The 23,467-nt window shown below is 50.8% G+C and overlaps 1 protein-coding gene across 5 annotated transcripts in view; it reads left to right on the top strand.

Moving 5' to 3' along the window:
- Positions 1-5,795: 5,795 nt before the first annotated feature.
- Positions 5,796-23,467, top strand: part of DENND2A (DENN domain containing 2A) — a 104,037-nt gene continuing 86,365 nt past the window's right edge. For 3 of the 5 annotated variants that reach the window (XM_025434015.3, XM_035699758.2, XM_025434016.3), the window contains exon 1: positions 21,691-21,829. In XM_025434015.3, the coding sequence (XP_025289800.1) occupies positions 21,753-21,829 (77 nt within the window). In that variant the 5' untranslated portion in view covers positions 21,691-21,752. Of the gene's footprint in view, positions 5,916-21,690; positions 21,830-23,467 lie in introns of those variants that run through there. The other 2 variants (XM_025434019.3, XM_049095224.1) reach the window with 2 other exon arrangements.

Below are 23,467 nucleotides of genomic sequence, written 5' to 3' on the forward strand. Positions count from 1 at the left end.
TGACTCCAGAAAAAGAGAATGGAAATCACCACACTCTTGTTCCCTTCCCTGAGGCTCAGCTGGGTCTCCCGAAAGGAACAGAAAAGAGTATGAGAGAGGGCATGGCAGGCCTAGCATTTGCGGCTGCCGGGTGGTGAACGCCGTCACTTGGTTCCCTGCTCCGTCCTAAACACACTAATCCTTGTCCAGCTATGAAAGCCTTAATTCTTTGTGGCGGGAAGAGAGTGACCCTCCAAAGCTAGGGTCATGGAAGGGCAGCAGATGGTTGTCAGGCAAAAACTGTGTCATTGTGTGACTTGCCGATTCAGTGATTCTTTGGGATGCCCAGTGGTACCCTGAGAAACGTCAGGGGCCCCCCCTGCAGCTGCCGCGGGAGAGAGAAGGCTGCAGAGCCCTCAGAGGAAGGGAGCGCCCACCGGCCAAAGAGCCCCCCTCCGGGCCACTCACCCCCGTCCCGGGTGGCCTCCACGCGGCCCTTCCCTTCCCACACCTCCTGGATGACATTTGATTGGGACCAAGAACAAACCAAACCCAGGTTTGAGGTTTGGGTGAGATGGATGGCTCGCTTTTGCTTCCTCAGAAGAGGGTTGGGGCGGCCAGGAAGGCGCCCGCGTCCAGCTGTCTGTAGGCTGGGGAGAATGGCCAAGGATGGGCTGGCGTTGGAACAAGAAGGGGAGGCTCCCTCAGGAGGGCAGGAGCGGGGAGCCCTGCTGCTAGGGGCTCAGGTGGGCCATGGGAGCCATGTGGAGGAGCTTTGCCAAAGGCCTACGAGGTGAGGCTGTGCCTTTCTCCTGCGCCTCAAGTTCCTTCCTTGCTCTGTGGCATCCAAACGTCGAGAGCCTAAGCATAAGAGAACGACTGCTCCCCCACACTGGCTTTCTGCAGAAAATAACAACGTGGGCGCCTGGGTGGCTCAGTGGTTGAGCATCTGCCAGGTCATGATCCTGGGGTCCTGGAATCAAGTCCTACATGGGGCTCCCCGCAAGCAGGGAGCCTGCTTCTCCCTCTGCCTGTGTCTCTGCCTCTCTCTCTGTGTGTCTCATGAATAAACAAATAAATAATCTTAAATAAAAGAAAAAGAAAAAATGTATTTTAAATACAATTTTTAAAAATAAAATAACAACACCCAAACCTCTCATCTGTTATCTTTCCATTACTCACTGGCAGGCAGGTAGCTGGAACACAGAGGAGGGGTTGCTGTCACTCAAAGACTGAGAAGGAATGGGTCCCAGTGATCCAAGCAGGGGACAGCCAGGCTCTAAGGAGGGGTGTCAGAGACTCCTGGAGGAGCTGCATTGCCTGTGCCTTCCAGACAGGAAGCATAACCGGGATTGTGGATTAATGCTGATCCAGAAATCTCCATCCAAGGTGGCTGGCATAGGGCAGAGCCACTGCTCTCAGGGGAGCTGGTGTACCAATGGGCATGGCGTGAGCCAGGCAGGCCTAGGCTAGTGTGAACTCCAATAAGGCACAGAGCCTCTTGGAACACAGATTTCCTGTCCATAAAACATTAGGGGTGATATTGGATTGCTATGAAGCGTGGGGAGGAAAAAAAAAAGGGGGTGGGGAGGATTATGTGACATGACACATGTGAAGTTGCTGGAAAGAAAGACTCTCAGTAAATGTTTAGCAGCCAAAGAGAATTTTTTAAAAGATTTTTTAAATTTTTTATTTATTTTTAATTTTTTAAAAAGATTTTATTTATTCATGAGAGACAGAGAGAGAGGCAGAGACATAGACAGAGAAGAAGCAGGCTCCATGTAGGGACCCCGATGTGGCACTTGATCCCAGGACTCCGGGATCACACCCTGAGCCAAAGGCAGACGCTCAACCACCAAGCCACCCAGGTGTCCCTAAGATTTTTTTTTTAAGATTTTATTTATTTATTCATGAAAGACAGAGAGAGAGAGAGAGAGAGAGAGGCAGAAACACACAGGCAGAGGGAGAAGCAGGCTCCATGTAGGGAGCCCGACGTGGGACTCGATCCCGGGTCTCCAGGATCACACCTTGGGCTGAAGGTGGCACCAAACCGCTGAGCCACCCGGGCTGCCCAGATCTTTTTTTAAAGATTTTATTTATTTATTTGAGAGAGAGAGCATGAGCACAAGGAGGGGCAGAGGGAGAGGGAGAAGCAGACACCCCGCCGAGCAGGGAGCCGGATGCAGAACTCGATCCCAGGAACGTGGGATCATGACCTGAGCCCAAAGCAGATGCTTCACTGACTGAGCCAGCCGAAGGGAATTTGAAGGGAAGTTAAACAATTCGAGGGAGGTTCCTGGTCAGTCTCTCTCTCCGGCTTCAGGCTAGCCTTTTTCCAGCCCTGGGTCATCCTTCACTTGGTTTATAGGTGAGAAGAAGCAGACTCTGTGCTGTGGCCCTAAAAGAGGTAGGGGGAAGCTCAACTCTGATACAGGACTACTCCTGTATCAGGAGTATCAGGGTATCCCTTCTGCTGAACTCTGAATACTTTTGTGCTCCTGCAAAAAAAAAAAAAAAAAAAAAAAAGAGAGAGAGAGAGATTAGGAAAGTAACAGATGGGAGGTAACGGGGAGTGCCCCCAATGGGCCAGGCCCAGCACTACTCCCTTTGCTTGTTAATCTGCTTTAATCCCCTCAAGGGGATGAAGTTGGTTATAACTGTTCCTATTTCCACCTTCTGGATGGAGATCCTGAGAGGGGCAAAGCAGTCTGCTCCAGAGCCTTCGCTCCTCAACAGGATGCTGAAGGAAGAGGAGGGAGGGGTAAGAGGGTTCTGCAGTGCTCCATGCTTGTTCTAGGTGGAAAAAAGCAAGATTCAAGATCAAGAAAAATCAACTCTGGGATCCCTGGGTGGCGCAGCGGTTTGGCGCCTGCCTTTGGCCCAGGGCGCGATCCTGGAGACCCGGGATCAAATCCCACATTGGGCTCCCGGTGCATGGAGCCTGCTTCTCCCTCTGCCTATGTCTCTGCCTCTCTCTCTCTCTGTGACTATCATAAATAAATAAATAAAAATTTAAAAAAATTTAAAAAAATAAAAATCAACTCTGTCTCCCTCCTTGCATCCACACCTTTCCTGACCTGAGGCCAGGCACTGTCTCCTACCCTAGGCCTATTTTCCAACAGGGAGAGAAGCTGAGGATAGACAGGGAAGGCTGGGGGCACAGTTGGATGGTCCATCCCCACCTTGTTTGTTGGTTTGTTTTAATATATTTTTTAAATCTTTTTTTTATTTATTCATGAGAGAGAGAGAGAGAGGTAGAGACACAGGCAGAGGGAGAAGCAGGCTCCATGCAGGGAGCCGGACGAGGGACTCGATCCCAGGTCTCTAGGATCACCCCTGGGCTGAAGGCAGTGCTAAACTGCTGGGCCACCTGGGCTGCCCTTCATCTCCACCTTGGATGAGTACCCTGACCTCTGGAGCTGGCGAACCAGGGCTTGGGATGCACCAGAGGTAACATCAGCTGGGACAGCTCCAGGGAGTGGCAGGGGCAGGACTGCATAGGAAAGGAGGGACCGTGCCATGGCCACAGAGCCACTGGATAGCCCAGGGACAGGAACAGCCATGAGGTCTGAGGTCGGGGGCTGTGACAGGCAGGCAGGGATGGGAACTTGCAAAGCACAGACCCCAGCATCCCTCAACAGAGTCTGACCCAATGAACTGAGGCAGGGGATTCTTCTAAAACAAATTAGTGTCTAGAACTCGAAGACCATGGAGCAGATAGAGTGGCAGCCACTACCAAGGTGTTGCCACTAAGGAGCTCCCCAGCCTCCTCTCTGGTTTGTCCACCTGACCTGCCCCTGGCAATTTGGAAGCCACAAAATCGTAAGTGACTGGCCTGCTTTGTGCACTGGGTTGGGGGAGGCAGCCAGGTGGGCTCTCAGCTCAGTTGTTCTCCATTTGCTATTTGCTCTGTTTTGCCAGTTTGCCTCCTGATACCCCCGAACCCCCAACCCTTAAGAAGCCAAATTTCTAGTCTTTTTTTAGGAAGTGAAATGGGGGAGCCTAGGTGGCTCAGAGGTTGTGTGTCTACTTTTGGCTCAGGTCATGATCCGAGGTCCTCGGATGGAGTCCCTCATCAGGCTCCCCACAGGGAGCTGCTTCTCCTTCTGCCTATGTTTCTGCCTCTCTCTGTGAATAAATAAATAAAATCTTAAAAAAAAAAAAAGGAAGCGAAAATGTATTAAATGATGCTTCAGCAAACAAAATAATACAAATGCTTATACTTTTGGGGTGCCTGGGTGGCTCAATCCATTGAGTGTGTATCTCTTGATTTGGGCTCAGGTCCTGATATCAGGGTCTTGGGATCAAGCCCTGCAAAGGGCTCCAAGCTCAGCGAAGAATCGAAGAGTCAGCTGAGATTCTCTCCATTTTCCTCTCCCTCTACTCCTTCCCCAACTTGCTCACTCTCTATCCCCCCCCTTTTTTTAAATATTTTATTTATTTATTCATGAGAGACCCACACAGAGAGAGGAAGAGACACAGGCAGAGGAAGAAGCAGGCTCCCTGCAGGGAGTCTGAAGCCGACTGGATCCCAAGACCCTGGGATCACACCTGAGCGGAAGGCAGACAGACGCTCAACCACAGAGCCACCCAGGCATCCCTCTATCTCCCTCATAAATAAATAAATAAATAAATAAATAAATAAATAAATAAATAAATAAATAAATTCTTTAAAAATACATACATAAATGCTTATACCTTTTTAATAAAATGCTTGCAAATTTGTATTCTGAAAGTTTATGGTGGCTAGTTGAAATGGGTATGGCATGCTGGAGTTTAGGAAGCTTTAAGAAGCTCTAGAAAAGCTTCAAAGATCTCACAGAGGAAGGAAACCCTCAGCTAAGAAGGAGACAGAGTCCCCCCCACACACACTGACGTCTAAATCAGTCCCTCAAATCTTGGGCCCCGGGTCCACAGGGACTGCCCAGACGGCATGCAATGTTCCCCACGTTCTGAGATCCTTTCTTTGCTTTCCTCTCTCCCGCACACCCCCTTCGTGGATTTATATGCTAAACCTCTATCTCTGTTCCCCCTCCTTGCCTGAGCTTTAGGGGGCCCCGAGCCAAAGACGAGAGTGACTTTCCTCCGGTGCAGAGACGAGCCTGGGGTTTTCCCCCCGCGCCCATAAATCACCACGCTCGGCTCCATCGCCCTTTCGCCGGGGAACTCCTCCGCTCAAAAACCTTGCGTGGCCCCCGTTGTCCTCAGCTAAGGAGCCCCGAGCACTTGCGCGCGTGTTCTTGGGCGGCCCTAAGTCCGCGATCTGTGTGCCCCGAGGGGGGGGCTGGTCCTCCGTGAGTCACCGCCCCTCCGGGGGCCGCCTCCGGACTCCCCTCCCCGCGCGGCTCGGGGACCCCCGTGGCCCGCGCCCGGGGCGCCCGGGGCTGTCGCTGCGCGGATCCTGGGGGCCGGGGCCGGACTGCAGCCCGCCAGGGTGGCCTGGGGCGCCCCGAGCGCACGGAGGTGGGGGTGCCGGGGCTGTCGCCCTCCCGCGCCTGCGCCCCGCGCCCGCAGCCGCGCCGCTGGCTCTCCAGCACGGAAGGGGTTAAGCCGCCAGACCCCCCCCCACCCCCCACCCCACGGCGAGGGGAAGAGTCCGGCAGAAGGTCCTGTTTACCGGAGCCGCTCGAGTCCGCGCGGCCCTGGGAGAGGCGTTGCCGTGGCAACCGGCCTGGCGCCCGCCAGCTGCGGATGAGCTCACGGGGCGGGGCGGGGCGGGGCGGGGCGGGGCGGGGGGACGCGGCAGCCCTGCACTCGCCCACGGCGGCGGCCCGGCGGCGGGCACGCGAGCGGAGGGCGCGGGGAGAGGCCCGGCCGACTGCAGGGCGCGGGGCTGCGGGCCATGGCGCCCCGGGCCCCCGCCGCCCGCCGCCCCCGCCCGCCCGGGCGCCCCCGAGCTGCGCCTCGGAGCCCGCGGAGCCGCGGCCGGCCGGGAGGTAGGGCCGGGGCCGGGGGAGCGGAGGAGGGGATGCGCGGGGCGCGGGGGGGCGGGGGGGAGCCGCCCCCCCCGGAGCTGGGAGCCGCCCCCCCCCGGAGCTGGGAGCCGCTGCCCCCCCCGGAGCTGGGAGCCGCCCCCCCCGGAGCTGGGAGCCGCCCCCCCGGAGCTGGGAGCCGCCCCCACCCCGAGCTGGGAGCCGCCCCCCGGAGCTGGGAGCCGCCCCCCCCCCCGGAGCTGGGAGCTGCCCCCCCGGAGCTGGGAGCCGCCCCCCCGGAGCTGGGAGCCGCTGCCCCCCCCGGAGCTGGGAGCCGCCTCCCCCCCGAGCTGGGAGCCGCTGTCCCCCCGGAGCTGGGAGCCGCTGCCCCCCCCGGAGCTGGGAGCCGCCCCCCCCGAGCTGGGAGCCGTCTCCCGGAGCTGGGAGCCGCCCCCCCCGCCCCGAGCTGGGAGCCCCCCCCCGGAGCTGGGAGCCGCCCCCCCCCCCGGAGCTGGGAGCCGCCCCCCCCCCCGGAGCTGGGAGCCGCCCCTCTGCAGCCCCGACTGCGGGCTTCCCGTGTGCGACGTGCGGGACCTGCGGGGCTGGAGCAGAGGGCTGGCCAGACGGCCCCCGGGGGCGCGGGGTCATCGGGGCGCCTCGGGGCCGGGGGTGGGGGAAGCGGCTGTCCAGCGCCCCGGAAACCTGCAGGAACTGGGCCGAGCCCCGGCCCCCTGGCGGGCCGGGTTCCAGGGGGCGTGAGTGTGAGAGTGAGTGTAGAGAAAGAACCGAGTGGGGCTCAGCAGCCAGATCCCACCCCCGCCCCACTGTGGTCACATTTGCAGTCTTGGGAAAGCAGGCTGGTAAAGATGATTAAATGATCGTATTTCTCCCACTTTCCCCCTAAGAGTGGACTTGGGAGCAGACGGAGCCCAGTGGGGGAGTCTCTCGACACGAGACACGATAATATTTAGGAGGGATCAGAGAGAGCTGGTCTGAAACCACTGAGGGAGCCGGACCTCGGCGGAGGGGCCCCGGCGGGGAAGCGGGGTGCGCCGCGGGCTCGGCCCGGGCCGGCCGGGAGGTGCGGCGACTGTGCTCTCTGCAGCTGGTGCTGGGGCAGGAGCAAGCGGACCGCTAGCTGGTGTGAATGTGGAACTCTAGCTGGTGTGGACATGTGCGGCGGGGATGGGACTTCTCTGATGCCCCCAAGGACTCAGGTAACGATGGCCCCCGGGCCCCAGGTTTGTAGCGGGCACTCTACTGTAATTTTGTTATTAAGCTCTTAACACCCTTGGTGGTTAGGACATAAAAGAACAGTCTTTTCTGTCTGCATCGTCAAATATTGAACACACCGAAGGAGTGGAGTAGAAAGTCTTTGGGGTGGGCTGCTTTGGTGGGGTGAGTTCTGTGAGAAGTCAACGGCAAACGGTGACTCCTTTTTTTTGGGCAGGGGGAGTCTAAGTGAAAATGCTGGCGGAGGAGGATGGCCTTCAGTCCTTTTACTGGGAAGACTTGAAGCCTCCCTGTGTTGTGTAATCATTCACTTGACTACTCTGTGCTAGGCGTTAGGGGTGAATAAAATAGCTCTCTGCTTTCCAGAACCTACCATTGATCGGGGTAGTCAAAAAATTAAAACCAGGGGCACCTGGCTGACTCATTTGGTAGCACATGGGATTCTTGATACTGGGGTTTGTGAGTTCAAGCCCCACACTGGGTATAGAGATCACTTTAAAATCTTTTTAAAAATGCAAATACATAAATAAAATTTAAAAGACAAAAAAAAAAAAAAAAAGGCAAACCAGTCATAGGCTGCCCTGGCTGTGAGTGCTGCAAGTAGCGGCACCCAGAGCTGGGTGGCCCAGCTCTGGGGAGGCCCGGCAGAGTTGGTAATGCTGGGACTGAACCCTGGAAAACCTCTTCATTGAGAAAACAAAGTAGGGAAGGTTGTTCCAGCCTGAGGAAAGGGCAAGCAAGCACACACCATGCACCGAAAGGGAGGGAGGGGGAGGCAAATGTGGGTAGAATTCACGGTGTGCCCCCAGGGAAGGAAGCTGAAGTGATGGCTTCAGCTGGGTGTCCTAGAAAGCCTGCTCTGGTTGTTGGGTGGAGGTCTGGAGGAGGATGGGATGGAGACCAAGGCCGTGCAGGGCCCAGGCCAGAGTTACTGACGCACAGATGATTGGCAATGCTGAGGTATGATGGAAGGATCCAAGAGATAGAGGTAGGACTTGATGACAGGCTTCAGGCGCAGGTGAGGTAACTTAGGCCAAAACCAAATGCCCCAAAGCTCAGGAGAAAACAAAGCAAAGCACAAGGAGTGGATATTTTGAATGGCCTGAGTGGAGCAGATTACAACACTTGGACAATGAATCTGGCTCTAAGTTTTCTGGCAGCTTAGAGACAAACAAAAATACACTGGATTGCACAGTTTTGGATTTCTGACAACAGAAAGCTTGCAAATTAATTTTCGGAACAAAATTTTTTCCTGGAATTAACTCAACAGGGAATTTGTCATGAGGAACTTTGTGTAAAGACTAAAGAGTGACATAGAAAAAAACAATCTTCATTGTCAGTATTACAAAAGATGGGAAGATAAAATTCCACATGACTATCTTCCTATAGCATCTTCCTGTGATGACTTGGGAACTTACTGCATTTCTGTGGACTGCTGAGAGTCAGCTCAGGCCTGGGGGCAGCCGCAGCGCAGGCAGCTGGGGCCAGGGGAATTCGGGGTGGAGGAGCCCATTTTCTTAAGTGTAGGAAGAGATGACACCCGCTCTGATGAATGTGACCTGCAGAGCACCCCGGGTTCCCACCGTGATGGGGAAGCAGGCAAGTCATAGTATGGTCCAGACCAGACTCGGGTCTGCTAGGGCAGTGAGCACCCAGAAATCCCGACCAAAGGAAGGTGGGGAGTGGGAGCAGAGTTTGAGGAGTCCTTTCAGATGGGCAAGTCCACTTCCCCTACCGTGGTCCCAGCCTTTCTACCCTCAGACCTGATGTTTTAAGCCTGCTCCTGGCGGTGGGGAAAGGGTGCGACTCCAGAGACCAGAGATTCTGAGAGCGGCCTGGGCCTGGGAGGTTGGGAACCGTGTTTGCTGAAACACAAGGAATGTCGCAGGACAACAGGGAGTGTGAACTGAGAGGACAGGTGAGCTGGGCAGGTCTGCAGACTCCGTCACAAACCTCCTGGTTGGGTCCTTCCCTTTGCTTTCTGTGGAAGGAATAGAACCTGCAGCATTTAGGTCAGTGCATTGCTACTGTTTAAACCGTCTTTTTGCTAATTTTAGATGTCTTCTATTAGCATTGAGTAGGTATCCGATTTCTACTCCCCACCCCCATCACGTTTTTTTAACATTTGTAACTCAGGGTGCACTTTGGAATACACATTTAGGGGCGCCTGGGGGGCTCAGTTGGTTAAGCATCTGCCTTCAGTTCAGGTCATGATCCCAGGGTCCTGGAATCGAGCCCCGCATCAGGCTCCCTGCTCAGTGGGGACTCTGCTTCTCCCTCTGCCTCTCCCTGTTTGGGCTTGCATGCTCTCTCTCTCTTTCTCTCTTGCTCTCTCTTGCTCTCTCTCAAGTAAATAAATACAATCTTAAAAAAAAAAAAAAACCACACACGCATTTAAATGTCCTGGGGGAGCATTTTTTTTTTTAAAGCAACAGATGCCTGAGCCCCACCCTAGATGGATTAAATTTTTTTTTAATTTATTTATGATAGTCACAGAGAGAGAGAGAGAGGCAGAGACACAGGCAGAGGGAGAAGCAGGCTCCATGCACTGGGAGCCTGACGTGGGATTCGATCCCAGGTCTCCAGGACCACGCCCTGATCCAAAGGCAGGCGCTAAACTGCTGCGCCACCCAGGGATCCCGTGGGCATCAGCATTTTTGAAAGGTCACAGGTGATCTTAAGGTGCAGCCAAAGGTGAGAGCTGCTGCTTTAACAGTCACATAAAGGGTTCATCACAGTGGGTGACAGATTCCAAAAGCAAGGACCCCATAAACTTTAAGATTAGGAAGCCTCTTACTCATTATGGAATCAAATGGCTGAGCAGCCATCAACATCAGGGTTTAAAGCCAACCTGAACAGATACATGTAAAAAGGCTGGTGGCAGACACATTCGTGTGAAACTAAGTATGTATGTGAAGTATTTTTTAAAAATAGAAATTCTAAAAGCATAATCACAAGGCTTCTGCAGTTAGATTTCCCTGATCCTGTTCTGTTTAGTGCTGCACCTTAGCCCAAACTGAGAAACTTTGGCACCATTGTCTCTGCCTGGAACCCACATAAGTCTGCTTTTCTTGAGTGCTGAGCCTCTGAGTTCTGGATTCTCCTTGCCTCCTGATATTCAAGTGTATTTGTTTTCTGACCCATGTCTTCTGTATGGGAAAGAAACAGAGAATTAGTTTGCAATTGAACATCCATAAAGTCTCAATCAAAAAGAATGAATCTCTAAGGGTTGAATTCTGACAGGTTAATAAAGGGAAATTCTGAGGCTGGATGACTTTCCCAACAACATTCAAATATACCTTGTAGGCATTCGTTTCTCTGGCAGTGGGCAAAGTTGGCTCAGCTTCCTTTACTCTCTGGAATCCCAGCCCCATCTTTTTTGCTTCTTGGGGGCCTGTGGAATGTCTCACAGGTACTCATGAGTGACCAGCGTTGTGTCATGCCCAGTCTCCTGTGTCCAGCCATGGAGCCTTATTCCTCCACAGAGCCAGATGGCCTCCACAGGTACCGCAGGCTGTCTTTAAACCCCCCTACAGGGACACCTCGGTGGCTCAGTGGTTGAGCTTCTGCCTTGGGCTCAGGTCATGATCCCAGGGTCCTGGGGGCCTGGGATTGAGTTCTGCATCGGGCTCCCCATAGGGAGCCTGCTTCTCCCTCTACCTATGTCCCTGCCTCTCTCTATGTGTCTCTCATAAATAAATAAATAAAATCTAAACAAAACAACAACAAGAAACCCTGTGTTGGCTACCCATCGGGGTTGACAGGCGCATCTGCCCTTTTAATTATATTTCAGTCACCTGAAAATGAGGTGAGCGCATGCCTCAGTTTTCTACATTTGATGTCCAAAGACAGAGTATGTTGAGAAGCCAGAGTCAGACCATCTTTTACCCTTGTGCTAAGATCATTGTCTGATCTGAGCAAAAACGTATCCTGTCGACTCTCCGCTTGCATAGAAGCTAAGCCCTTTGCCATCTGCAGCCCAGAATTGCTTTGTCTTTGGCTTCCCTTGACGCATCCATCCTTGGCCTGCAGTCGCCTGGAAGAGAGGTGAGCCCCAGACCCTCTTTTCTAACAGGCTGAACTGCCAAAAACTGTTATCTTTTTCCCCTGGCCTTAGGGAAGGAAGGGGTGAGTCACCTTCTGGCAAGCTCAGGGAAGAGGTAGGCTTCCCTCAGTGGTGGGAACCAAGAGGCTCCAGGCTCCCCTTCAGAAGGAAATGAGAGCAGGATCGAGCTGTTGAGCAGGGCCAGGACGGGAAGTTGTGGCCATGACCATCTTTCCAGGGTACCCCAGGGCTGTGTGTCTTATCAGGAGGGCTTGTCACACCAGTGCAAGCACAGTATCAGCTGCATTTCCTTTGCTGATTTTGTTTTCTTAAAAAGCGTACTTGAAAATTGTGAGTTGACTTTTTTTTTTAAGATTTTATTTATTTATTTATTTATGAGAGAGATAGATAGAGGCAGAAACACAGGCAGAGGGAGAAGCAGGCTCCACGCAGGGAGCGCGATGTGGGACTCGATCCCGGGACCCCCAAGATCACGCCCTGGGCCAAAGGCAGGCGCCAAATCGCTGAGCCACCCAGGGATCCCCGTTAGTTGACTTTTATACACATACTTTTATTTATACATATATCTTTCTGTGTAAACTGTGAAAGTTCTGCTTGTTGGAAAACATTTAAGCAATACATAAAGAATAAAACGAAAAAAAATGAAAGTTAACCACATACTGTCTCCCTCCCTGAGGCAATCAGTGTGTGGTATATATCCCAGATCCCCCCCGACCTTTCTTTTCTTTGTATGTAATATGTTTGCTTACGGAAATGGGTGCATACTGTCATAATTGAACAGCAGTTTATGAAAATAAGTCCATGTGGGACGTACATCGTGCCATTCTTCTCTGCAGCCGCCTGGTGTTCCTTCAGTGTGGATTGCCTTTATTAGTTTAACACGTTACCTGTTGATGAACCCTGGGTTGTTTCTGATTTTAGCCACTACAAACACTCTCTGGCATTTGTTCCAGTATTTCTATAAGATAAATTCTTATAAGTATAATCGCTAGATTAAAATAGATTTCGGGGGGTAGGGGGGCAGCCCCGGTGGTTTAGCGGTTTAGCTCCGCCTTCGGCCCAGGGCGTGATCCTGGAGACCTAGGATCGAGTCCCATGTCAGGCTCCCTGCATGGAGCCTGCTTCTCTCTCTGCGTCTCTCTCTCTCTCTCTCTCTCTACTAAATAAATAAAATCTTTAAAAAAACATAGATTTCAGGGACGCCTGAGTGGCTCAGTAGTTGAGCGTCTGCCTTCAGCCCAGGGTGTGATCCCAGGGTCCTGGGATTGAGTTCCACATTGGGCTCCCTGCATGGAGCCTGCTTCTCCCTCTGCCTATGTCTCTGCCTCTCTCTCTGTGTCTCTCATGAATAAATAAATAAAATCTTAAAAAAAAAAAAGATTTCAAAGCCAAATGCATATTGAATATATTTGGGCCCAGTGATGGACATCCCAAAAATGAGATTCTGATGTTCAATCTTAAAAAAAATTATAAAATATATTATTATATTATACCTCTCTCTCTCTCATTTTAAAAGATTTTATTCATTTGAGAAAATGTGTGCAGGAGCAGGGTGAGGAGCAGAGGCAGAAGCAGACTCCCCACTGAGCAAGGAGCCTGACTGATTCCAGCATCCTGGGATCATGACCTGAACCGAAGGCAGATGCTTAATCAACTGAGCCACCCAGGTGCCCCAACCTCTCTCTCTCTTACCCCAAGTGTTCCCACCCCGGTTCCCCACCGAATTTACTATGAGTTTCTATTTAAGTTAATACAAAAATTAAAATTCACAGTGTGGTACATTCATGAAGGGAATCTACTATTTTGAGTTTTATTAAAATAGGCAGCATATTAAAATTATAATTTATAAGAAGTTTATTATATTTTGTAGGTTGATATCCAGCAAACTGATTTAATTTGTCTCTGACTGTTGGTTTCGTGTTCCAATAACCTTGATCCCACATAACCATGAGTCTACATATTGTGTAGGCGGAAACGTGGGATGGGTGGGGTAGGTTATACACGAGTCATCCCAGTGCAATAATCCAAAGTGCCTCCCCTTTCTCCCTCATACTTCCTTGCTTCTCTTTTTTTTTTTTTAAATTTTTATTTATTTATGATAGTCACAGAGGGAGAGAGAGAGGCGCAGAGACACAGGCAGAGGGAGAAGCAGGCTCCATGCACCGGGAGCCCGATGTGGGATTCGATCCTGGGTCTCCAGGATCGCGCCCTGGGCCAAAGGCAGGCGCCAAACCGCTGCACCACCCAGGGATCCCTTCCTTGCTTCTCAAAAAGAGATACGGTAGGGTTGCGTTTGACTTAGCACCAAGTATTCTGGAAATCCACTTTGGGTTGTGGATAGGGCAACCATATATACAGACTGGGACACTTTGAAAGTAAAAAGTGAGCACTTAAGATAAATTTTTTTTTAAAGATTTTATTTATTCATGAGAGACACAGAGAGCGAGGCAGAGACACAGACAGAGGGAGGAGCAGGCTCCCTGCAGGGAGCCCAATGTGGGACTGGATCCCAGGACCCCGGGATCACGACCTGAGCCCAAGGCAGACATTCAACCACTGAGCCACCCAGGTGTCCCTAAGATAAATTGTTAATTGGTCTACAACAGATCTATGCTGGGACTGTCCTTGGAAACTGCAACTCACAGCTGCCCTGGGAAAGGAGGAGATTTGGCCGTGGTGCCCATTTTCCCTGCTGGTCCTGGTGCACTGACATAAGCAGACATGAGTTTGTATTGTCCCTCTGCCCCCCAGCCTTTTTTAACTCCCCCAGAGTAGAACCCTCAGCCCAGGGAAAGAGGAGGGGTCAGTCAGGTGCTACACATGAACTTTTTCCCCAAAAAAGAGTCAGAGGAGATGGATACTACTGCCCCTGCCAACCCCCAGCTCACCATGAGAAAAATAATAACCGACAACCTTTTTTCAGCAATTTGGAAACACTAAAGCAGCTGTAATTTTTTTTTTCTTTAAGCAGCTGTAATTTTATCTGTGCTTTTCATGTCTCTGGGAGTTACAGGCTCAGTCACCCCCAGATGACCAGGCAAAGGCACTTGGATGGGATCATGCAGCCCATCAGGATTAAAACTGCCCTTGCATGGTCAAGGGAGAAGTTAGCTGGGGGAGAAGGCATAGAGGGCCAATTTGATCACTGGGCAGGGGTGATGGGGTGGCCTGAGATTTAGAACTTGCATCCCCTGCAGCTGTATGGGCCAGTGGGCCAGTTTCTCAGCCGCAGACTTGGTCAGGGGTGGTGACCAGGAAGATGCAGAGGAGATTCTAAAAGCAGCTTGCAGGTGCTCTGGGCTTCTATGCCAGAAAATGTCTCCAGCTCTCTGGGGGCTCAGGAGGGGTTCTCTACTTAAGACTGTGAGTTGTAGGAGAGAGTGGCTCAGATTTGGAATGAAGTATGTGATCATGCAACCCCTAGTAAAACTCCCCAGCATCTTGTGGCCCCTGTCATCCTTTACATCTGGTCCATGTCATCGTCTGTGTTGGTGACAATCAACAAACATACACAAGCTCCCAGGACATCAAAAAGCAACCAGTGCTTTCTGTTTACCCTCTTTGCTGATCTGATGCATCTAATGGGGTGAAAAAATCTCAGAGAAAAGTAACCTCCTTGATGCCTCCCAAAACAGTGAGACTTGGAGGTCCCAGCACTTCTAAAGGGCCAAGAAAGGCTCTGGTCTCCCCTGAATACAGGACAGCCAAGATTGCCAGCCTGGGGCAGAGAGGAGAGAGCCAGGGAAAGGGTCAAAGACAAGCAGCTTCTGATACACACACAGCTCCAGGCTCAGGCTGCCAGCTGCTTGAAGGAAAAGAGGAGGATGCTGCTTCCAGGCTGGGGAGATGGAGCCCCTGAGGCAGGCCCACCAGCTCCTCCCCGAGGCCCTGGAATCTTGCTTCCTTCCCTAACCATCTGCTGGGACCTTATCTGAAGTTATTAATGATGCATCCTGTGGCCAGTTAACTGTTCTTTACCTCCCTAATGTACGTGTCCACTCCCCCACCCCAGGTCAAGGTTGACGTAGAACTGATGTGCTCTGATATATCTGTCCACTTGTCAAAATGCTGACTGCTTCTGAACTGCTTGGTAAACACTCACTGCCCTGAGCGTCCAGTCACCCACATTCCCGGGAACCCCAACCTCCCCAGATCCAGCCATTACAGGGTTAACAGTGAGGCCATTCTGATTGGCTGGTGGCCCAGCCACCTTTGGTAAGTACTCAAGTGCCTCCTTCCCTGAGACACCATAGTCTTTGGTTATCCTCATTGTCTTTAGAAAGAGAGATCTCCACCAATTCATTTTCTTTTTCTTCTCCAACAAGCAGTTGTGCCTCACTCCTAGTAGACCAACTGTGGGTTAGACACTGTAGAGGAATAAAAAGAAGCCTGTGTACCACCATCAGACTGCACCATCTAGTTGGAAGGCCCAGATAAAGAAAGAAAAAGAAGCTGAGGCAAGCTCAGTAGCAAGGGCTATATGTAAGAGCGCCCCATGCCAGTTTCTTCATTCTCTTTGTTTGCACTTGTCCCTCAGGTCATTCCTGCTTACAGGTTCAGGGGCTCCTTCCCAGATTTACACCTGGGGGGCTTCTTTTGCCAGACCCTTAGATCTTCACCTCTGACTGCCTACTCCAGGAGGGTCCTCTTAAATGTGTCATTTTAACTCTATCATGTCCAATAGAGTGCATACCTTCATTGTGTATTTTTATTTAACCAGGGTAGCCAATCTTAACTCGTCCTCCTTCCTTTCAGGACATGCCCAAGTGTAAGCCACCAACCCACTTCATCTTCTCCTGGTTCTCATCACTCAGGGGCTTCCATCCCGAGTCCAGGTGTCCAGGCACCTCCAGGCACCCAATCTAGTCTTAAGGACCACCAGATCCGACTGCTTTGAGGCCGTCTGTGACTCCTCTCTCATTGCCCACCTCTACATTCCTCTAGTTTATATTTGTTTCATAACCTTCACCAATGTAGTTCAGATTTTGTCCTTGAACCAATCTCCTATTATGACTTCTTTGAAATATGTGTCAGGCATTCCCTGGACTGATCCTGTCTTATTTTTTTTTTAAGATTTTATTTATTTATTCATTAGAGACAGAGAGGCGGAGAAGCAGGCTCCATGCAGGGAGCCCCATGTGGGACTCGATCAGATCCTGGGACTCTAGGTTCACACCCTGAGCTGAAGGCAGGTGCTCAACCGCTGAGCCACCCAGGCGTCCCGATCCTGTCTTTTTGTCTTGAACAATTGCAATCTTTAATTGCCATTCGGTTAATTGGGCTTACAGCTGTTATCCCTAGCTCTAAGAGGCAGGGACCATCCCCTATATTTGTATATTTGCATATTTCCCAATGGCACCTCATGCGAACTCCTGTATTCGCTCTTTGGTTAATTTTACTGATTAAATTCAAATCCATCCATGCCGGCCCAGATGAACTAAATAAAATCGTGGGGGAAAGACCATTTCCCATATCTAAAAACCTAGCTAAATAAAAGGAACACGTTCCCAGGCATCGCACAACTTCCAAGTACCAAACACCAGGCACGGATAGTAAACAAACGGAAACAGGACCTCAGAGTTCAGGGAGCCTGAAAAGGAGGGGGAGGGGAGGGGAGGGGTGGGGAATCAGGATGAGCCCGCTGTGCTGATCAAGGGTGGGCTCCTCCTACTTCCACATCCAGGCTGAAGCTGAGCTTGAGCACGTCCTGGTCTCTACCGAAAAGGAAAAGGGGGTCAGCTCCCCTTCCAATTTCAAAACCAACTTGTACAGATTACACTGCAATGGCAATTCCATGTTTGAGAGTGTTTTGCAGCTTTCCCAACTTGGAAACAACTGAGGCAAGATCAACAGCCCTGCAGATGAGCCTAGGAGGTGATATTGTTATTAATATGAGCTCCCATATGACTGCTCCTATTTTATTATTTGGCAGAGTTAAGCACCCTTTCTTGCAGAAGACAAGTGTTGAGCCCTTTTTATGGGACATGTGTGCTGTGCTGAGTGCTTTACAGGTGCATTCTCATTTAATCCTTACTGCATTCTTCCAAAGTAGGTGCTACAGTCACCATAGTTTCACAGAGGAGAGAACTGCGTCTTTGAAAACTTGTCCCAGGTCCCACAGCTCCAGTGGCAGAGCTGGAATTTGAACCTGGGTCTGTTGGCAAATTCTTTGCTTTTTAACCCCGTCTCTCGAGGCCTTTCCCAGAACAAGGAGCCCCGGCAGAGCAGCCTGGGCCCCCTCCTCCCTCCCTGGCCCCAGGAAGGGGGATGCGAGATGACGTCTTCCTTGAAGATTGCTGCCTTTTGTCCAAATGTGCTGGCCGGGAGCCAAGCTGGAAACTCTCTGCTCATGGAAAGAAAGAGAACAGAAGCCAGCAAAAGAGGGTGGGAAAGGGTGTGAGGGAGAGGAAAGGAAGAGGAGGACAGGAATTAGGGAGAGAGGAGGAGGCAGGAAAGTGAGGAGTTTGGAGCAGCTCAGCTGCAGCCAGAGATGGGTGTCAAGAAGCAAACAAAACGTGGCCTTCAGGTGCATCCCTTCAAGTGCCTACCTCATGGTGTGGGGTGAGCCTCCAGGGCTGGCAGGCACAGGCCCTGGGGCTCTCCAGGTGCTCGTGGGCCAGGACTGACCCAGCGGGCTGGGGGTGGGGCACTACCTCCCCTCCCCTTGGTATTACCGTTTGGTGAGGTCAGGTTAAAAGGAACGTAAGGATAGCATTCAGGAGCAAGAAAAAGTCACAAAATGGCAGCTTGAGGGCAGCCTCTGGGAGTGGAAGGGATGGCCAGGCAGTGCCTTGGTGCCAGGGTGTTCGCGGTGGATAGGACAGGAATGGAGGGGAGGGGAGAGAGGGGTGGGTACTGGGTACTTGGAATAAAATCCAATCATAACAATTTATCGAGTAGCTACTTTGTACTCAGGAAGGGAAGGCCTGTACTCTGGGACAAAACATTTCTTTGAGTGCTAGGCACTGGACTCTTGAATCTGACAACCCAGACACATTCAGCATCCATGTGGCCTTGGAGAGAGTTATTCCTCTAGACCTCAGTCTCCACATCCGTAAAGGGGAGACGGTTGTAAAGTTGGCATGAGGATTCAATGAAAGAATCCATGAAGAAGGGGCACCTGGGTGGCTCAACGGTTGAGAATATGCCTTTGACTCAGGTCATGATCCCAGGGTCCTGGGATTGAGTCCTGCCTCGGGGAGCCTGCTTCTCCCTCTGCTTCTCTCTCTGTGTCTCTCATGTATAAATAAATAAAATCTTAAAAAAAAAAAAAGAATCTATGTAGAATCTCACCTGGAGAACAGCAAATACTCTATAAATGTTACTCATTCATTATTGCAGCTTGAAGCCATTCATTATTGCACATAAATATGTTGAACCTTCAATAAGATGTATTTTTTATTTTTAATTTTTAAAAATATTTTATTCAGAGAAAGAGAGAGAGAGTATGCGCTTGAACCTGATTGCAGGGGTGGGAGGGCGCAGAGAGGGGCTGGATCTCATGACCCTGAGATCATGACCTGAGCCAAAATAGAGTCCAATGGCACTCAACCACCCAATCGACTGTAGCCACCCAAGGGCCCCAGGTAAAACGTATTTCCGTAACAGATGAAGCCAGCCTTAGATGAGAGAACATAAGGTTACACAAAGTTAGACTATCAAGAGTAGATAAGTTAATAACTGCTCTGGAAATTCAGAAGAGTGGGGAAGAACTTCAGTTTGGGGTGACCAGAATAGACTTTATGGAGCAGTTAGGATTTAAACTAGGTTTTGAAGGGTAGGTGGGACTATTAGAGCAAGGAGAAGGGAGGATGACAACTGAGGGCAAGGATATGAACAGAAGTGTGGAGCTGGGAAAATTCTAATTCACTGAAGCACGGGGGTGTTTGCCAATAGGACATACTAGCTATTCTCTTGCCCACGATATACTCTTGGGATATACCCTTGGGCGAGGTTTTTCCTTTATGTCCATTTTAGCTGCAAAAAAAGTTGATCGCCGGGTTGCTGCATCCGATGAAGAGGCACCTGGATATGACCTAACGTAGCCCCCCCTTAGTCTGCCTTGGCGGTTTTTTGGTGGGTTCTTCCTCCCCGTGTTTCACTGCCATTCTATCCCTGATTCTTTGGTTTTCAGCCTTTGTCTTTCTTTCTGATTCTCTGTCTCTACTTTTCTGTCTTACCCTCAATCTCCAGTTCATTTCCTTTTACCTGCTAACACTAAGTCGCTCTTCCTCCCTGGTATATGGCCCGGAAGCTCTGAACACTATATTCAATAAAATTTTTTTAAATAGAAGAACCTGGGAGCCAACAGCTAATATTACTTGGTGCCTGTGGGGCAAATGTTTTTGGGTTTTGTCACTTTTCAAAAATCCCTCAATGTCCTAATAACAAAGGACACTTCTCATTTCTTAAAAAACAAAACAAGACCAAAAAAAAAAAACAAAAAAAAAAACAACCCAATAACCCCAAACCGCACAGACCTCAGAAATTTGTCTGGATTTCTGAAGAGGTGGGCTGGCTCCTCAGCTGACCAAAAAGAGAAGACCGAGAAGAGAAGAGAGCCACCTTCATCAAGAACACATAACCAGTAGACCCAGGTTCCCCTAGGACAGTTTTCCACTGCAACATGAGTCCTCTGGGGAAGGGAAGAGTATGGAGCTGGTGAATGAGCCCTCGGTGGGGCGACAGGAACCCTGGGTCCTGCTCCTGTCTCTGCCACCACCAGCCAGGTGACCAAAGTTAGATGAGCCACTAATTTCTTGGGCCACAGAAATCGAGTAGCTAGGGAGCCTGAAAAGGAGGGGGAGGGGAGCCATCCTCATTTCCAGCCCCAACTTCGTACTGATCCATCCCCTTTCTGTGTTCAGATTTAGAAGCTTCTCCACCCCCCACAGGCTTTTCTGGCTTCATCATGGGTCTCTCCCACCCGCCCTTTTTGAGTTTCCTCACTGGACTGGGGCCTCTAAAAGCACTGTCGTTTACAGGCTGGGTTCCCAGTACTGACTGGGTCACGAGGGGAGAATTGCTGAGGCCAGGAGGAGGATGTGGAAGGCTGGGTCAGCCGGTGCAGGCGTCATTCCCAACAGGGAACAGGGTCCTGGGAGAAGGGGCTCAGCATTTCCTGAAGGGAAATGACTCCCATAAATAGAGGGATGGGAAAAGGACCCGTCTATCCCTTCCCTCCTGTCAGCTCAGCTCTTCCTTCTCGTGTCTAGACTATGCGAACTCTCAGAAGTATTTTTCAGTCAAATATGTCCCTGCCAGTGTGTGTGTGTGTGTGTGTGAGAGAGATGTGGTTATCTGCTTTCTTGTGTATATATTGTAGATCTAAAATATGAACTGAAGAAGGGATGCATGCCTTTTATTTGTTTACCCACAGTAACCTCTCATTAGTCCATTCCAGTATAGAGCTAGGATTTTTTTCCAGTGGGGTTTTTATTGGGAAGGAAGGAAGGAAGGAGAATATTCACCTTCTGAGATCATCTCTTATTTAAGGGTTCATCCAAGAGGTCAGCAGCTCTCCCCTGTGATGCTTACAGTATGCTCTTAAGGTCCTTTTTTTTTTTTTTTTTTTTGCTCTTAAGGTCCTTAGAAAGGTTAGGTCTCATGAGAGCTCTACTAAGAAGTTTGTAGCACCTCCAGTGTCATGAAGCATCTCCGGGAGGGAAAGGGACTTCTTGACAGCTGCTCTTCTGCTCTTCAGTCTGTCCCAGGAATGATCACATCGCACCCAACCTCTATGCCAGGCTGGAGGCAAACCCATGGGGGCTTTAGGTTCCTTAACAACAGAAATTTATCCTTACCAAAGACCCTTTTTATATCCTAAAAAAAAGTAAAAACATAAAAAACACCTCTCCCTACCCATCCACCCATCCTTACCAAAGACCCTTTTTATATCCAAAAATAACAAAATAAACACCTCTCCCTACCCATCCACCCCATCCTTACGAAAGACGCTTTTTATATCCTAAAAAAAACCAGAAACTTACTCAGCTTCAGCAATACGGATGCAGATTCACGCTTAAAACATACAGTACCTTTCTTTTCTTTTTTCTTTTTTTTTAATATATTTATGCATGAGACACACAGAGAAGGAAAAGCAGGCTCCTGCAGGGACCCCGATGTGGGACTTGATCCTAGGACCCCGGGATCACGCCCTGAGCCAAAGCCAGATGCTCAACCACCGAGCTACCCAGGTCACCCAGGTGGCTTTACTTTGTCCCTTTGGGAAAGTCAGTTGAACAAAGCAGATGAACACAGACTGAACATGACACTACGCGTCGAGGGGGTATTCTTTGGGTTGCTCTTTGGGTTGCTTAAACGAAGGTATGAAGGCGTGTGGCGTGGGCCTAGCCTGGGGGGGACTGGGCCCAGGGGGTGCCCCGCCCTCTCCGCCCCTTACTCCACAGGGAGGGAAACCGCCGCCTCGCAGCCTCGCGGTTCCGTGTTCCGGCCACGCGCTCGGCGCCGCTCCCGACGACTGGAATCTGATTGGCCCGACGTGAGTCAGGCCTCCTCGAGAGCCAATCAGCTGTGGGCGGGGGTGGGCTCTTCACTCCAACATGGCTGCCGGAGAGAGCCTGGGACTCCGCGGTCGAGGGGACGGGATGCTCTGTGGAGAAATGGATCCGCCTGTGAGGTAGGCCGGCTCCGCTTAGCGCCTCGTGGATCCGCCACCCGCGTTGCGTTTCTGTGACCATTCTGTGTTAGTCTACCGCCGTATTCATAAGTATCCTGGTTTCTTCGGTTCGGTGGCCAAGTGCTTCGTCAGAGGTCCTGCTTGTGAGGGAGGCGGTGGCGGGCTAGCCATTGCTCTTTTTTTTTTTTTTTTTAAAGATTTAATTTATTTATTCATGAGAGACATAGAGACAGAGACTCAGGCAGAGGGAGAAGCAGGCTCCATGCAGGGAGCCCGACGTGGGACTCGATCCTGGATCTCCAGGATCCCGCCCTGGGCCGAAGGCAGGCGCTAAACCGCTGCGCCACCCAGGGATCCCTAAAGCATACAGCTTAATGGTTTTTAGTATATTCACAGAGTTGTGCAAGTACCACCACCACAGTGGTTTTGAACATTTTCATCACAGGGAAGGAGAAACCCATACATACCCTCTAGCCATCACCCTCTCCTTTCCCCTGATCCCTGAACAACCACTTACCTACTTTCTGTCTCTATGGCTTCCCCGGTTCTAGACATTTCACATAAATGGACTTCTACAATAGAGGGGCCTTTTTTTTTTTTTTTTTTAATATTTTATTTATTTATTCATGAGAGACACAGGCAGAGGGAGAAGCAGGCTCCATGCAGGGAGCCGGATACGGGACTCGATTCTGGAACTCCGGGATCAAGCCCTGGGCCGAAGGCAGGCGCCCAACCACTGAGCCAGCCAGGCGTCCCAATATAGGGGCTTTTGTGACCTGCTTCTGTTCATTTAGCATAATGTTTTCAAGGGTGACGTGGGAGCGTGTATCACTACCCCATTGCTTTTATGGCTGAAGTATATTCCATGGAATGGGCGTACCATGTTCTGGTTATGTCCTTTTTTTTTTTTTTTTTTTTTTTTTTTTATTCATGATAGTCACACACAGAGATCGAGAGAGAGAGAGGCAGAGACACAAGCAGGCTCCAGGCACCGGGAGCCAGACGTGGGACTCGATCCCGGGTCTCCAGGATCGCGCCCTGGGCCAAAGGCAGGCGCTAAACCGCTGTGCCACCCAGGGATCCCCTGGTTATGTCTTCATCAGTTGATGGCGTTCAGATTATTTCCACTTTATGGGCATTATGAATAACGCTGCTGTGAGTGTTCCTGTAGGAGAACAGATGTGAAAAAAAAACAGTTGTGGGCATGCTTTCATTTGTCTTGGGTGATGCATTATTTCTAGAATTATGTTTGTAAAGTGCTTAAATCAATGCCTGACAGATCACAGGATGGAACAGTGCTAATTTCTTTACCCTGACCTTCCCAAAGGTTATGAATGAAAGCTATTTCCTGCTTGCTGCCCTTAGAAGAAAGTCAGGCTTCCCTAAAGAGCCTGACCCCTGTGGGTCAGACTCTGAGGTTACTGCTCCCCTCCCCCCATCACCAATTAGCAGATTCTTGCATCAGGTTGTGAGAGGTGTCAATCCAGGGTGGTTCTAGTTAAAGGTACTGAGAGAGCAGATAAGGAGGTCTGAGGGCCAAAATACAGAATTTGGAGAGTTACGATTTCCTTATTCTCTCTCTTTTTAAATATTTTATTTATTTATTTTGAGAGAGAGAGCAAACATGATGGGAGGGGC

The sequence above is a fragment of the Canis lupus genome, chromosome 16 (genome assembly GCF_003254725.2).
Source record: "Canis lupus dingo isolate Sandy chromosome 16, ASM325472v2, whole genome shotgun sequence".
NCBI lineage: Eukaryota > Metazoa > Chordata > Mammalia > Carnivora > Canidae > Canis > Canis lupus.